The sequence below is a fragment of the Medicago truncatula genome, chromosome 7 (assembly GCF_003473485.1).
Source record: "Medicago truncatula cultivar Jemalong A17 chromosome 7, MtrunA17r5.0-ANR, whole genome shotgun sequence".
NCBI lineage: Eukaryota > Viridiplantae > Streptophyta > Magnoliopsida > Fabales > Fabaceae > Medicago > Medicago truncatula.
The window spans coordinates 25,518,593-25,536,070 of NC_053048.1; the positions used below are offsets into that span (position 1 = coordinate 25,518,593).

Genomic DNA, 17,478 nt, shown 5'->3' on the forward strand with positions numbered 1-17,478 from the left:
ATCTGTAGAAGGAAGAAGAAACAAGGCTTGTTGATAAATATGAATGAAAATGCTGCACATGACAAAACCATGATTTCTTTGGCATATATTCATTCATTTTCTTGTGAATAGAATTTATATGACAATAGGTATAATATACTACTTGAAGAACTAAATGTATGATTTTTTGTAAGAAAAAAAAATCTAAATTTTTAAGTTTAGGGGGCATTTTGCACATAAGTGCAAAATTTCAGGGGGGTATTTGATCATAACCGTAAATAGTTAACAGAAAAATTTGACGGAGGGGTAAATTGATTAACGTTATGCAATTTCAGGGGGGTAATTGAAGTTTTGTTAACTTCGGAGGGGTAATTGACGAAACTTACAATTTCAGGGGGAAAATTGACTATTTACTCAATCTTAAATATTAGATATTCTGAAAAAATAATTTTATCATTTATTGCGGTTTTATTATTTGATTATATCTTTAAATAAGATTTTTTTTTTAAATTTATCTAAGACAAATATTTGTCTTGTAATTGTGCTCTTATTCGTAATGCAGAAGCAATGAGTGTGATATTAACAGGGAAAGATCTGCAATAATGCGCATATTGTATCATATTTACTCTTCGTAGATGATTGCTTTCTCTTTTTCGGAGCAACACTGCTCAAGTTGTGAATATGAAGAATATATTGAGTACTTATAAGAAAGCATCTGGACAAGTTGTGAATCTTCCAAAGTCGAAAAAAAAATTGTAGTAGAAATGTTTCGAGTATTGATCAGAATACCATTGCTAATATTCTTGGAGTTTGTTAAAAATTTGGAACCTAATGCATCTTTACAAAACCGGCTTGTGAGGTGATAAGTGTTCATACTTATAAACACATGCTCAGATCATATTTGTCTGATGGGAGACATTGTTGACACACCCTCTCACGATCAGCACTGTTTGGCTTTATTTGTGGACATAAATGGTGGGTGGATCAACAACGGAAATCTGATAGCATGTGGCTCAATGGATCATAGCAGAGGCTCTAATACAATGTTGAATTTTGCGGTCTAACTCATCCTTACAAATTCGACTTGTGAGGTGAGGATTGTAATAGCCCGATTTTCGTTAGATTTATTTTAATTGTTTTTATGTGTGTTTATTTATGCTCGTATGTGATTGTTTGTCTATGTGTGTATTTTGACATGTTTAGTGTTAGAAGGGTATTTTGGTCATTTTGTGGGCAAGGGTAAATTAGTAATTCATCTCTGATGATTATTTTTAGTATTTCAAGTGGGAACCATTTATTTTTACTAAGTTACTAGTGGGTTGTGGTAATTAGTTGTGAGCCGGTAAATATTCGATAACTTTTCACCATTAGTGAGTAAGACTTTGTGGTTTAGTTATTTAGAGGTCTTAGGCCCATTAAACTTTTAAGGGTTAAGCTCATTAGTGTGGACACTATTTAAGCTCTAGTCTTTGTAGAAAAATAGGGTTCACATTCATTTTGCAAAAATTTGAGAGAGGTAGAGAGAGAAAGAGCATGAGGAAGAAAGAAGAGGGTTAGAAGAGGAAGCTTGAAGAATCAAGAGGTGATAGAAATTCTAGGAGTTAAATTGAAGTTTTTGCTAGGATTATTACCAATTGAGGTAAGGGGGTTAGATTTCATTCATAATTTATTAGTTGTAATCCATTCTCTAATTATATGCAAAAGTGCTTATTTGAAATAAATGATCATTGTGAATTTAATTGGTGAAATTCGTGCTCATATGTTGATGCAATGTTTGGATATATGAATTTGATGGTAATTAAGTTGTTGATGATGAAATTACATGCTCAAGTTATATATATATAGGCTTAATTACTTTTTTGGTCCCTTAACTTATTTTTTGGTTTCATTTTGGTCCCTTAACTATTGAAAGTTTCATTTTGGTCCCTTAACTTACTTTTTGGTTTCGTTTTGGTCCTTTAACTTACTTTTTGGTTTCGTTTTGGTCCCTTAACTCTTCCTCCGTCAACCACTTTGGTCCTTTATGTTAGGATGAATGTAATAAAGTTAAGGGACCAAAATGAAACCAACAAATAAGTTAAAGGACCAAAACAAGACCAAAAAATAAGTTAAGGGACCAAAACGAAACTTTTAATAGTTAAGGGACCAAAAGAAAACCCAAAAATAAGTTATGGGACCGAAACGAAACTTGTAATAGTTAAGAAACCAAAACGAAACCAAATACACCAACTAGTTTTTATTAAGGTGTGTTTTAGTAAAGATATAACTAAAAAGTTGTTAAATACACCTTAAGGTGAATGTTGCTAAAACACACCTTCTAAAATATAAGTGGGTTTATGTTAGCAACTCCTATAGCTATTTGCTAGGATACACCCACTTATTTTTTAGAATGTGTGTTTTAGCAAGTTATAATTAAAAACTAGTTAAATACACCTTAAGGTGTAGCTTGCTAAAACACTCTTACATAAAAACTAGTGGGTGTGTTCTAGCAAATTCAAATATATATATATATATATATATATATATATATATATATATATATATATATATAGGGCATTTCAAAAGAGATGACTTTTTAAATGAGAGGGTGAGAGGATTGATTAGTAACCATTAGATATTAATTAACGGTTGAGATCAAGGTTGTCATTAAAAACTACAGTGTACTGGATCTTCCTTTTTGCATCAGAAGCACTTTCATCTTCCTCCCTCCCTAGACTTTTTTCTTCCGTAACTGCAATTTTCTATGTGTTATTTGTTGGGAATTTACCAATTTTCTATGCATCAAACACCCATCAATTCTTAGACCCCACAATTTAATTGTTCTGCCGTTGAATTGGCAAACTAAAACTGAATCGTCTTTCTTATTAAAATAAAAAATCATCCTTTTCATTCTAATTGAAAAATTCCAATATTCAATCCCTAAATGTCACTTCCGACTATTCAATCCAACTACTGAATAATCAAAAAAGTTGGTAAAACCAAAAGATTTTTTAATGACACAGTGCCATTACGGCGGAGGCGACGATGGCTTCCTGAAGGGATCCTCCCCTTTTCTTTTTGGAATGAGATTGGAAAGTTAAAGTCTAATCTATGCTTCTTTCATGAAGATCCTCCAGAGGACTCAAAAGGATAGTAGCAACAGAAAAGGAGAGTAGCAAAAGATAAAAAAAAGGTCGCAGCAAACGAGGGAAGAAATAGAGGTTTATTTTTCTTTCTGAGGAACGGAAAAGACGACGAAGAAGATAGTCAGTCTAATGCAAAGGAGGATCCAGTACACTGTAGTTTTTAATGACCACCTTGATCTCAACCGTTAACTAATATCTAATGGTTACTAATCAATCCTCTCACCCTCTCATTTAAAAAGTCCTCTCATTTGAAATGCCCTCTATATATATATATGAGACAGGATCCGTTGACACCAGGTGTCAACGTATTCGTTGACACCAAATTTCAACCGTTGATTTTATTTGATCAAAGGATAATAATAAAGTCCATATTCTATTTACTGTACATCCTTTTTCTCAATCACACACTAACAAAGACCATCTCTTCCATGGACAATTCTTTGCTACTGGTCACTTGAGATCGTCATCCACAAACTTAAAAGAATCAAATAAGTTCCACAACATTGGATCCTTTCAAACTTAAATTATAACTTTCAAACTTTATATTCCGTAAAAAAAAAACTTTCAAACTTTATATATATACATTGATTGATTGGTCAATAGATCTTACAAGAAAAGCTCCCAAATATTGAATTTTAATGGAGTAATTATCTCAATGGTTGAATACACGTTGGGGAATTTTAGTCACAAATATATATGTGTTGATACCAATGGATTATTAAGATGAAACGGAGGTAGACACATGTATTTAGAAAAGCAAAATCAGCTCTATCTTGATTGATTTATGAATTTATTCTTTCAGCGGCATCGTGATTTCTAGAAAATTGGAAACATGTTCATATCAAACTTATGAGTTTTGATAAAATTGAACCCTGTAACCTAGATTAAATTGCTTACAGAAAAATCGAGATTTGTTCTTTTGGATATTAATAGCGGCGATTCTGTTTCTATAATTAAGAAGAAGATTGAAAGAAATGATACATAATAAATAGAAATGTGGCATTATTATTGGCCTTTGATTAAATAAAATCAACGGTTGAGATTTGGTGTCAACGAATCCGTTGACACGTGGTGTCAACGGATCCTGTATATATATATATATGTATGTATGTATGTATGTATGTATGTATGTATGTATGTATACTTTGTGTTTTGCTCAAATTTGGTTGAGTATGATGTTGTTGTTGATGGATTGTTGATAAATTCATATCTAATTGATGTTGTTGTTATTATCAGATGTTGTTGATGATTGAAACATTGGGTAATCATAATCATAGAGTTATGGTGTGAATTTGAGTTGTTTTTGAAAGTTTTATGAAAAATGGGTTAATTGATGATTTGTGATAGAATGATGTTTTGATTTTTATATGGATTTGAGTGCCTTTTTATGTTTATAAATGTATATACAAACTTTTTGGGACAAATTTGGGGTTATGGGGATCAAAATTGGGGATTTGGGGCTGAAAACACAAGAACGGGGTTGCTGTTCTGTGCAATTCCCGCCACGGCGACAGATGGCGTGCCCGACAGGATTGCCAGAAACAGCAAACCCCGTTTTTGTTGTTTTGGATACTTGGGACCGATCCGAACTTTATAGTATGCTTCTTTCAACATGTTTAACTATTGTTTTCATTCTTTGATCTACTGGAACATCTTATGGATTGGATTTGATTTGATTTTGTGATTTTTAACTAAATTTTTGAAAAATGTCCAAGAACGTCGATTTTTCCGAAACTCATTTTTCTCGAGGAAAAGGGGTAGGGTTAAGGTTGTATACTGATTATTTGATTTCTAAAAATGTTTGTGATTGCTTTTAATGAGTTTTAACTTTATTTGCTTGGAAAATGGAATTTTTTGGAAAAATGTTAAAGAGAGACGGACTTTGCATTTTTCTATGATTCCGTTGTAATTAGCCGGTGAAACGCACATGTATACTCTACTGCACTTATATGTGGTCTAGGTGTATACATAGTTGAGGCATTGGATCGTATTTGCTTGGTCTTGATTTACTTGTTTCAATTATTTTAAAGTTGTAAAATGAGAGACGAACCTTGTCGAAAATAATATTTGAGGACCAAATACTTGCAAAACCTTTGAGAATAGTTTGTGATGATTATGTGGAGATATGTGAATGATTGTTAGGTGCTGAACATGAGGTTTATCATAATGTGTTGTATTTTTTCTTTTACTTGAATTGTGAGAAATTGCATGATGTTGTCGTGATGATTGGTTGATAATTGTGATAATGATTATGTGATGATGATGAGGTGATGACTCCTTATTGACTTGTGATTTTTTGATTGTGTGGATGTAAATACTTGATAATGCAATTGTTGTTGAAGTTGTTCAATATAAATGGAGGTTATCCTTTATATTGTTGTTGAAAGTATATCAGGTGATTTGCATTGTCGAGTCTTTGCTTGTATGTCCATGCATCATAGTCATGTTGAGGTGTTGATGTCGTAAAAGGGGTGTGCTCTTTTACTTCGGCGAAAATGTAAGACGGACGTGAAATCTTACATAGGATGTTTTGTTGGCATCTTAAGGTGACGACCTTTGTTGGTGACGGTACCGCATGCATCTAGAAGAGTCTAGAACATTGCATGTATTTGAGTAATTGATGGGTCATGTAATAATTGAAAATGTGACTTGATGAATTTGTGCATTGGTGGAATTTGGTGTATATGTACATTGGTGGATTTTGTTGACGGTTGTGAATAATTGAATTATGCTCTAATTACACGTCTTACTTGCTTGTGCTTATACACTTGGTAAATCCATTTGATGATAATTATTTTGGTAATAGTAATGAGGTGAAGATTGTATATGTGTATATATCTGATGTGGTGATCTCTTTGAGGGTGATGATTGCTTGCTTATAACTTTGAAATGATGAATTGTACATGTTGAGTTAAGTATGCTAAATGAGGAATAAGGTGAGTAATCCTTTCATTGATTGATGTTGATAAATGATGAGCTTAGGTCGATGACTTGATTAGAAAATGAATATGCTTCTTAATCTATGTTAGAATTGTGATAGCATGATGAGTATGGAATGGGGGATGATATATATCGGGTGGTAGTATTCTAGGAATGTTGAGTATGTATATGTGATATGCATGAAATCCTTAAATGCTTATGTTTGTTTATGATGATTATGATTGATGTGAAGCTAACCCACAGTGGTTTTGACCGCCTACTTGTTTGTATTAATGGGTAGACGGAGTGCAGGAGTAGTTTGCTTGTCGGTGAGTGCTCGAGGATAGCGGGAGCTACCTCTATTTTTTTGTTCGATGTCTTAGATTAGGCTCTGATCTAGGATGTCCGTCGCTATTTGTTTATTTTGAACATGTTGTTGAGATTTTTACCTTTATGTTGGGATTTGGAGATTTTATGTATTGGTGTATATGGAGTTTTGACATGTCTACTTGGAGATGTATATTCGTTGCGTAGTTGCTTGAATTTTTATGCATGTTATAATTTGGAGAACTTTTGTAGATGTGACATCTATTTCTTGAATAAATGTTTTATTCGCGTGTTTTATCGCTTTAATAGAAATAGTACGTTACAAGGATTGTCCACACTTATAAATACATGGTCAAGTCATATTTTATCTGATGTGAGACTCTTTGAACAGAGTTCAAGCAGTCTTGGGTATTGGTGAGTATCTTGGTTTGCCCTATATGATATGCATAAGTAAGAAAAGCAACTTTCATCAAAGATAGAATTCATAACAAAATAAACTCTTGGTGTAATAAGTGTCTATCTAAGGATGGTCGAGAGGTTTTAATTAAATTGATTCTTCAGTCTATACCAACTTATTTTATGAGCATGTTTACTCTTCCTCATCCTTGTGTGATGAAATTGAAAAAAAATGATGAACTCATTTTGGTGGGGTCACTCAAGTTCACAAAATAAAAGAATTAATTGATTGTCTTGGGATAAACTCTCCATGCACAAAAAAGATGGAGGCGTGAGTTTTATAACTCTTGCTTGGGAAGAAAGGGTGGAGAATTATGACTAATTCTGACACTCTCATTGCTAAGTTATACAAAGCTAGATATTTTGTGAGATGCAATTTTTTTTAATCCACTTTGGGTCATAATCCTAGTTTTGTTTGGATAAACATATGTAACTCTAAGTTCGTCTTAAAAGTCTATGGTAGGTGGAGAATATGTGATTGCACTTTTATACTGACATAGAATAACGATTGGATGTTGGCGAATATCAATCTTACTTTTCTAGTTAGTGATAATTTTCTCTTAGCTGATTTGCTATTAGAGAATTTTCTTCTCCAAGCTTCAAAAGCTTGGAATGTTCCCCTTTTGCACACAATTCTCACGATAGTGTAAATCAAATCAATAAGAAATATAAGTTGTGATACCTGATGTGATTTTGGAAACAACGGCGATTTTTACGATGTCTAGAATCAAACGAGCGGTAGCGATTCTCACGATAATTGGAAACGGTGGCAATTGAACAATCAAGATGGGAAGAAGAATGAAGAAGAAACTGCAGGTTATGTCTGTTTTAGGTTTTGGAATGGAATCAAATTTATGATTGATAGGTTGAATTTGATGTGAAATTTTAATTGTTACAAGCCTTATAGTGTAAATTAATTAAAATTGTATACCTAAATATAATTAAATAAAAATTAAAAGTTACCTTAGGATTAAAATTGATTTTTTTTTTTTAAAAAGAAAAAAAATTGAGTCATTTATTTGACATTTAATGTTACATTTGTATATTGCATTTTGATTGGTTGATATCTTGAAAGGGTAAAATATCCTCTAAACAAGAGAGGGTAATGTAGAAAAAACCAAAATAAATACACACTGTTATGCTCTTGCATACAAATTCTTTTATAAGAATTTATGAGGAATTGCTTAATGAGTAATATTTCTATAGATTCGCAATCGTATCACAATCTTTAAATATATTTCTTTTAAAAAAAATCTTTGCAACACTTACATATCCTCACCTTCAAAATAGATTTACACTCAGAAAAAATTACTAACCTTCTTATACAAAAAATTACCTTTACTCTGAATCTTATAAATTAAATTTCATCCAAAGGGTAGATATAACTACATATGTCTATGATAGCTTTACATAGAATGAAGAAGAGATGAAGATTCAATGCTTAGATCCATGATGTCTCAACAAATTTTAGGTTGAATCTACTCCTAACACCTTACTTTGTGTTTCTCTAGAAATACCATCTCTCTATCTCTCCAAAAATATGTGATATTGCTCTCTGCCCAAAGAGTGATGTGCCGCTCCTTGTTGTCAACGTGTTTTTCTTTCCTTCCCTTTTTAATCTCAAGTGACCTAGTTCTCTCCTATTTTGATATCGGGTAAACACAACAATATCACTATCATTGACCAATAAACCAAGCCCACTTGTATCTACATCTTTATACACCCTCCAAGAGTTTCTTCACGTGGCCAATCTATGTACTTAAGTTTCTTGGATTTGCTTCATTTCACATGACACTAACTAATAATAATAATAATAATAATCTCTTATTTGACTCAATAAAACAAAAATAATAATTTATTCAAAAACACTCTAAATTAATACTAGACTAATAAAAATAAACTAAAAACTTAATTAAAAAGACTCTAAAAATGTGATATGACGAACTGTCATCATCTATCCAATCTTCTTATTGTGCTAATGCATATAAATTATGAAGAGTAATTTTTATGAAATTTTGATTAAAATTATAGGTATAAAAAATATATATTTTGCACTTTAACAAACTATAATTATCTTTTTCAATAATACCAACAATATAACAAATATAATGTTTGAAAAAAATATTACAAACATAATATATATTTTTAAAAGACACCAACAAAATAACATTCTTATAGTCAAATTTATTTAAAATATAATTAAAAGAAAAAAAAGTGAGTCCAAAACAACCTATTTTCTTTATATATAATTTAGATATAATTTATTAAATATAATTTTTCTCTACTACCACAAAACCAAAGACACTATCTTCTTTTTTCTTTTTGCTCATAAGACACTATCTTATGAAGCAATACCAACTTCAATGCCTATCAATTTGCACTAAAAAAAAAAAAAATCAATTTGCATTATATGGGTCTCATAAACCGGCAATAATACTACAAAGAACACTGATTTGTTATAACTATAATTAAGCTGGCACACTGATTTGTTAGAATTATGTGGGCCAGAGGAGAAGGTTCTTTTTGATAATACATGTAATTGATGTTTTCAAATTGTTTGCTCTAATTAAAATTTGTAAAAGCAAACTTTATAATACTATTAAATTTATACTTTATTAAACTTTTCCAGCGATTCTAGTAACCTGATTTATTTTAAAGATGAATCCACTATCATTTTACTATCAATTGTCTTTTACATTGATTCTTTAAAGTCACATTTTACTAAAATGTTTGAAGTTCGAGGATGGATTTGAGATATAAAATAAAAAAAATAAACGTGAGGTTAAGGTTGCAAGAGAATAAAATTTGAAAATTTAAATCTGAATTTTAAGTGAAATAATGTTATCAACAATTTAGTAAATTAGAATTTGAAAGTTAATTGTAAAACTTAGAGGAATCAAAGCACAATCATTTTAGTCGATGATGTGCAGATGATGAACCAACTGCAGTACGATAAATCTATATAACAAAGTAAACAAAAACAAATGGAGAAAGGGGGCAATAACCAAAACCATTGTCAACAAAAAAGCTACACAAATAGTGGGACAAAAACCATACATAGAAAAAACAAAATGATAAGAAAATAAAAAGCATAGCAAAGCAAGAGCAAAAGAAAAAGAGCGGGAAAATAAAAGAAATCTAAAGAAAGATTTTGAATCATACTGCTGATCTACCCGTAGAGTGGGTATTATACGAACTTTTTTGTTTTTGACAAAAGAACGAATATTACAAACTTGAAAGACTTTTCTCTATAATAACAAAACAATTCTTCGAATAACTGATATGTACCACTCTATTTTCCTCATCGGTATAAACCTAAGATCCGCAATCTTTGACATCATTGCCCTTCCTTACATGTTGTCTTAGTATCGCCAAATTATGGGAACAATGAAATTTGTAACATACATCATAGACAATCAATGACTTTGACAAAGTCGTACGGCACCAAGATGAAGATCTTTAAATATAATTCAAACTCATCACAGCGTCACTTCAAAGATCAATAATACACAAATCAAGAATAACGTTGCTATATTGGTTCACTCTTTGTTTTTCAGCCAGATTCATTACCTGAACATCTTCGACTTGTTAGATACGTAAAAGCACACATACCTCAAACTAGAGGAACCAAAGTTACGATTAAACTTTCAATTTATTACTATAATTTCTCATCATATTATCATATTTCTATAATAATAATATAAAAATGCTAAAGTCACGTAGAGAAGACATCACGGACAGGCAAATACAACTTGAAGACTTGTCTATAAAAAATACACTTTCCATTCAACTTGCTTTCAATTTTTTTGTTGTTAATTATCAACTTGTTCATCAGTTCATGCATGACCTTGTTCATGTATGATAAGATCATACGAATTATTATAGTCAACTAGAAATTATATGATATTATCTTTTTTCTTCTCATTAGGAATCAGACGTGATAATATCAGTTTTATAATGAGGGATCTTAATTAAGCTAAGGTAGAAAAAAATAAAATATTTATTACCTTTCATCAATCAAACTAACAACAAATTCATAAAAAAAATTAAGTAATTAAATTCAAGTGGTTAATAAATTTTACTAAAACGCAAATCTTTCGGGAGAGTCTGTATTTAATTTTTAGATAAAATGATTCTTTATCAAACTTTATTTACCTCTCCGATCGAACTTAAGATTATTAACTTAGACTTTTGCCTTAAAATTAAAGGGTTAACGTATAAAATGAAAAATAAAACAAAATACATAAAATAGAGGAAGAGCAGGGCTACTGCTAGGTTCCTCTTCCATTAAATGTTCATTGGAGGGAGTAAAGTGTATATCTAAACCTTTCATTTGTGTTTAATGTATTAAAAGTGCATGCGGTAATAAATAATGTGTGATTTTGATTCTACTCCTTCCATCTCAAAATAATTATTTTATTAATATTTTTTCTCTATCCTAAAATAATTGTCACTTTAGAATATAAATGTAATATTTATTATTATTTCTTTATTATTATATCCTTATTTGTTGAATTTCATCCAAGTTGACAAATTCACTAACTACAATTAATAAGTATAATAAATAATATTAATTTTACAATTTAAATCAACACAATTAATCATTTCTTTCAAAATTATACACAAACTTTAAACGACTATTATTTAGAGACGGATCCAACAAACATTGTGAAACTACAATGACACAGCATAATTATTAATTGTAATTGCTAATACAATCATTCTTCTATCCCAATTCTATCATTTTGCAATATGCAGGTCTGTCCATCCCATAGTGGGCAGAGGATAATTAGATTATAGTAACTTGTTTGGAAAATGTTCCTTTTGATAATAATAGATGATGTTTTAAAATATGGCTGTTCTAATATGGAGGCTCTAATTAAAATGTGGACTTTATGGCTGCTCTAGATTATAGCCGCATTATTTTTGAATTAATTAATAGTTAAATAAAATTGTAAAAGAAGAAGCAAATAGTTAAATAAAAGGTCATGCTACATACCAATATCGGAGTCTGGTATGCTCAATTTACCCCATTTAAAATATTGGATGAATGACATGTGGCTAAAAAATATTCAAGGGTTGAGATTTAAAATTAAAAAATAATTGTTTATTTTAATATAAGAAAATAAGAAACCAATTAAATCACGTTTCTTCTCATCGGAAACCTCCGCCCCTTTTCCTCTTCACAGATCTAACAGGAAAATGGTTTTGTGTTCATGGTAATTGATATAATTTCAAATCAATTTTAAAGCCATTGAGAACACACGACACTCTACCAAACATTAAAAAACGTTAGACAATTGCCTATATATAGTGGAATAATTAAGCTTTTACCTACAACACTCTACCTAACATTCAAAAACGTTAGAAAATTGCAATTGATCATCCACAATCAAATCAAAAAAAATGAGTATTCCCCAAAAAAATCCTTCTAAAGATATAGAATGGTTAAAAGATATGAAAAGTAGCATAAGTTTAACAGCTTCCCTAATCGCAACTCTGACATTTTCACTTGCCACTAATCCACCTGGTGGCGTTGTGCAAGCTAGTGTTGGTGATAGCAACGAATGTGGCAAAATATTAATATCCACAATAAATACCACAATATGCGTAGGAGAAGCTATCTTGGCAACTAGATCTCATGATAAGTATCTAGCTTTTTTGATATGCAATACAATTTGTTTCATTGCATCACTTAGTGTTATTCTTGTGCTTGTTAGTGGAATTCCTATCGACAATAAGTTTTCAATGTGGCTTTTATCAATGGGCATGTCTATCATACTCTCAAGCCTTGCTCTTACCTACTTGTTTGCTGCAAACATGGTCACTCCGAACTCCATTTGGAATTCTCTTTCTGGGAATGGGTTTGGTATTTCTCTTTTTGTTTGGATTGCCGTAGTTTTAACTGTTTATATCATTCTCGTGGTTTGCGCCTGTGTGAAGTGTTGCAGAAAATGTGGCTCGTAGTTGTCTTATAATACTCCCTTCGGTTTCAACTATAAGAGATAGTTACTTTTTAAGTTCATTTAGTAAATGATGTATTTAGTTCTTAATATAGACTAAATGTATCATTTATTGAATGAATCTAAAAAGTAAATATTATCTTATAATTAAGATCGGAGTAGTACTAATTTGTTTGTGTTTGGCTACCTCATTTGATATGGTGCAATAAGTGGCAGAAACTACAGTTCTGGTGTAGCGTAAGTGGTTGCTGTGTAATATATACGTTTATTGGAGAGTTTAAAGTTCGATTTCATGTGTTAAAATACTTAATCATAGTAAGTTCATTGCAGCAATTTGTGATTAGCATTGAATAAGATGCAATCATAATTGAAATCATGATCTTCATAACTAACTTATTACATACCTTATCTCCTTTCTTATTGTCAGCTGGATATTATCTGAGTGTCTAGGAAGCGAAAATATCACAACTATAGCTGAAGAAAATGTTCAAACTCTCTCCAAATCTAATGCATCTGAACTATTAGACTCCGTGGTTAAAATTGTGAATGATTGCCTAACTGAAGCGCCTTGATTTGGTGTTCAGAAGACAAGAAGCATGGTGTAGATTCTTTTTTTAAAAAAAGAATAGTGCATATTGCAACATTGTTTATGAATTTGTGGTAAATGTAATAATAACATGACCCACATAAATGTCTTCAATAGCACACAAGTCTCCATCTAATCAATGCAAGAAAATAAAAAATGCAAGCAGAATGATTTGCATTCAAATGAAATGATGGTATGAGCACAGTTAGGCCCCATTGTAATCATCAATTGTGAACATTAAGTGGGATTTTACTACTCTAGGGAAAACCCTTTCAATTGGGACCATTAAGATTAATATGCAGTGGTGGCCAAGAAAGGAAAAAAATCATGAAACCAAATATGACCAAGAAATGGTCTAAAACTCTTTTGTAGAGCATTCTCTTTTCTGTCTTTGATATAACTCAACGTTACACAAGTGATAAAACTCTTTTGTCACAAATACCATATGTCTCTGAAACACTCTAGCAAGTGAAGCGGCTTTACGTCTAGCTCACTTTGTCCCGGTAAATAGTAGGGTTTGAAGTAATCCGGCAATAGCTGGTGCCTTAACCACCCTTTCAGTTGCAGCTGAACCTCCACTCCGGCATAACTCGAGCAATGCTGCAACTGCATTCTCCTTACCCATCGGTGTTCCACAACGCATCATTCCTATCAATCCAAACAAAGCAAACAAAAAGATGTAAATACAATGATATAAAAGTATGTTATTCAACCCGACTCAACAGTCCTGAACAAAGAAAAAAATTGATGGTTCTAGTTAACAACACATTTATAAGAAGCACAAAAAGTTTATCACTGCAAATTAGGAATTGTCTAATTAAGCAATAAGTTAGTTAAGTCTTAATACTGCACTAATGGAACATGTTTTAGTTCATATCACTTCAGAAGAGTATATTGAAAAGGTAAAGCATGTATTGTGAAACTCACTTGACAGCATTTGTTATAACTTCATAAGGATCTGATCCAGCCCCAATAAACACCAAATGAGTCCCATCAAATTCCTCCACATCAGGACATCCTACAATCACACATAACATACATTAGTCTTGGCATTGTGGTCCTACCTAACTCCGGGGATTTGTTTCTACCATTGTGAGCAGAGAATACACGATTTACACAGACAAAAAATACTAACAAATTTATGATTGTCTGTTGTGTTGTTCGAAGAGTACATACCACTTTCGACACAAATCTCAATTTCATTCCCCTGAAGAGCAGCCCTGAAATCTCCTTCCAGAAGTGGTAACAAAACCACGTAGGTAGAACCATCTTGCCATTAAAATAATGTAGACGAAAATGAGAACATGCTAGACAAAAAACAAACAACAGATGAAGAAGTTATTTGCTAAAGGAGTATTCAAATATAAAACTGTTTAAGATATATGAACCCGTAAAGGATACCTTGTAAGAGAACCGTTGCCCGTCGTATTCTACTTTTGGTTTTTTTTCTCAGACTCTCAAAAACATCTTTGTTAGCCTCATATCAACATAGCATGCTTCATTTATTTGCTCTGGTATAAAAGCTTGTCGTGTCTATCAGCAAACCAAAACACCAAATCAATATGGTTTTGACGAATCAATTCCTAATTGTGGACTTTCATGGGTAAGCTATCTTAAGTAACATGGCTAATTTGCAAACAATAAAAAAACGTTTTTGCTTCTTAAATGAAGTTCTCAATATGTTTGGTTGGGCGGTGAGTTTCACGAAATCACAGTGCGTAAAAGCAAAATCACAGGTCCACAGTGATTCCGCCTAACTCACTGTTCAGCCAAACATATTAGTTTCAATTTGCAATTGGTGACTTTGAGCTACAATAGCTCAATTAACCTCAAACTTAACAGCTAGGCTTCTCACAGAATTTGTAAAATGAGTGTATACATTCTAATAAAATTCCTTTTTTCCCTCATCTCATGCATCAAAATCAATACAATAAAATCGCCAGTAACTAACAATAATTAAAAAAACAAACAACGGAATCGAATTGAATGTGAAAGCCAAAATTACCTCAAGCACTAGATCAATAACACGCTTCATCTGAGCACCAACGGGGGCTTTCATATATTATTAATCTGCTGAAGCCTCTCAGTATTATTTGAGAATTAAACACCAGTTTTTGAATTTCTTCCATTTGAAGATGCATTTGCAGCCACCACCGGAGTATTAGGTTTTCTGCTACCAACTTTGCTCGACGCAATTCTCAAGAGTGTCGATTGACACTTCTCTTGTTGTTTCTTGAACCTATCTAGCTTTTCCGCCGCAAACATTTCAAATGTGCTTCTCCACCATGACACAATGTGCGGCTCGGCACTATATCAGAAGTGCGTCGCAATTATCATCAACTCAAAAACTAACGCTGCATATAGTGATGAATCAATTCAATATAATTCATTCCACTGAAATAACTCATTAAACCTAAATCTATTAGTCCTTCAGAGAAAGTTCAAACTTTTTGGGAAAAGGTTACCGAAGTATCCAAAGTTTCAAACATTTATGTACCTTTTTCTGTCTCCTTAAGATTATTGTGCTGCTTTAGTACCAATTTATATCCTTTCTTAATGTTCCATACATGATATCACCATGTATCTTCTTCAGCGCTACTCAAACTTGGCAACAATTTCTGATTCAAATGGAAGCATTATACTTAATGTTCGGTCAAAATTGCCATCCTTCTAAATATGCACAAAGGAAGAAAAAATCAAATCTTAAAAACACAATTTTGAAGAGATTAAAAAAAGTTCACATTGCATGTATTTTACAGAGAAATAAACAAATGGTTTTCACATGAAAAAAAAAAAATGAAACGTTGGTACTGACCTGCACTTTTATATCATAGTTCCAATCTCACTGAACCATCAATCCTACAAAACTTCAAAACCCTTATTCAGTAAAATATTAATCCATTATATTGGGCACTTTAGCCCACTAACTAAAAATTCAAATCTGATATCATGATATAGCGTAGTTCATACAAATAAATTGTGCATTTGAACAAAATATGATTGTGAGTGGTTTCAAAAATTCCAAATCATGGTTCATCATCAAGATTAATTCAGTTTAATGAATCATGTAACATGCCATTGAACATGTTTATCAAAGGTCTAGAAAAGTTACAAACCAATTGTTTAGCATACTTTAATTTCAGGAATCAAACTTGAAGTCTGAAAGTAAAGCAATGCAAAGCCTAAAATTCAAAACTTAATGTTGTTGCACATGGGAATCCCAATTTGGAATCACAACCAAATGAATGTCAACCCAATTTTTAACACAATGAAACAATCATCAATGGAAGTAACCAAGCAAAGGCTAACAAACAATGTAACAAAGCACAAACCTTTTTTCAAATTATTCTACTTTAATTTCAAACAGGGCAACAAAGCTACAAAATTGAACAAAAAGTTTGATATCCATCGATGGAGTTCTAAGTATGAAGTTCAGGGTTTGATCCTTGGAAACTAACATATATCTATCCAAAAAAAGAAAGACTTAACTACTCACGTTGTTTTTTCATATGCTTTGCCTATCTCACTTGAGACTGTGTCACTCAACCTGGTACAGAAACTTGCAACAAACCCAAGTCTCCAAAGCTGAGAAAAAGCCGCTCCTCCAACTCCAAAAATTGTGAGGAAAGCACAAACGCAACCGGCAGCACTGGATCCAATTACACTCCCTAGACCCCTTCTACCTTTTCTTTTCTCAGCAACCCCTTTTGTTGCAGCTGTACCCTAAACAAACCCCAAACCAATCAACTCTAAAGTATAAAAAGCATCAACCCTAGAACCAAAAACAATGAAAATTTTCATATTCATTATCATAATTGCATAGACAACACATATTGTGTGTCCTTGTAGAACTTGAATTTCCCAAACTCGAATCCAAATTGTGATCTGCAGCATTACCTGATGATATGATTCTGTCATTTAATAATGCAATTAATTATTAATTAGCTATAAGTGAATTTGAATAATTAAAATGTAAACAAACACTTCCAATTAAAAGTGCTTACCAGAATTAAGTTCATTATCATATATGCTGGGATCAAAATTGGTGTCAGCCTCTTTGCCATTGCATTTAATTGTTGCTTTATCATCCTTAAACAAAATGAGCCACAAAAACTTTAAACCC

The 17,478-nt window shown here is 31.9% G+C and overlaps 1 protein-coding gene and 1 long non-coding RNA gene across 2 annotated transcripts; both read left to right on the forward strand.

The window, feature by feature from the left end:
- The first annotated feature begins 1,486 nt into the window (after positions 1-1,486).
- Positions 1,487-6,642, forward strand: LOC112416237 (uncharacterized). The gene is made up of 2 exons (XR_003006528.2): positions 1,487-1,618; positions 6,325-6,642. It is a non-coding gene; the product is annotated as an uncharacterized lncRNA (long non-coding RNA).
- Positions 6,643-12,123: 5,481 nt separating this feature from the next.
- LOC11426979 (uncharacterized) lies at positions 12,124-13,729 on the forward strand. The gene has a single exon (XM_003622815.4). The coding sequence runs from the start codon at positions 12,213-12,215 to the stop codon at positions 12,771-12,773; it is 561 nt and encodes a 186-aa protein (XP_003622863.2). The 5' UTR covers positions 12,124-12,212; the 3' UTR covers positions 12,774-13,729.
- Positions 13,730-17,478: the final 3,749 nt, after the last annotated feature.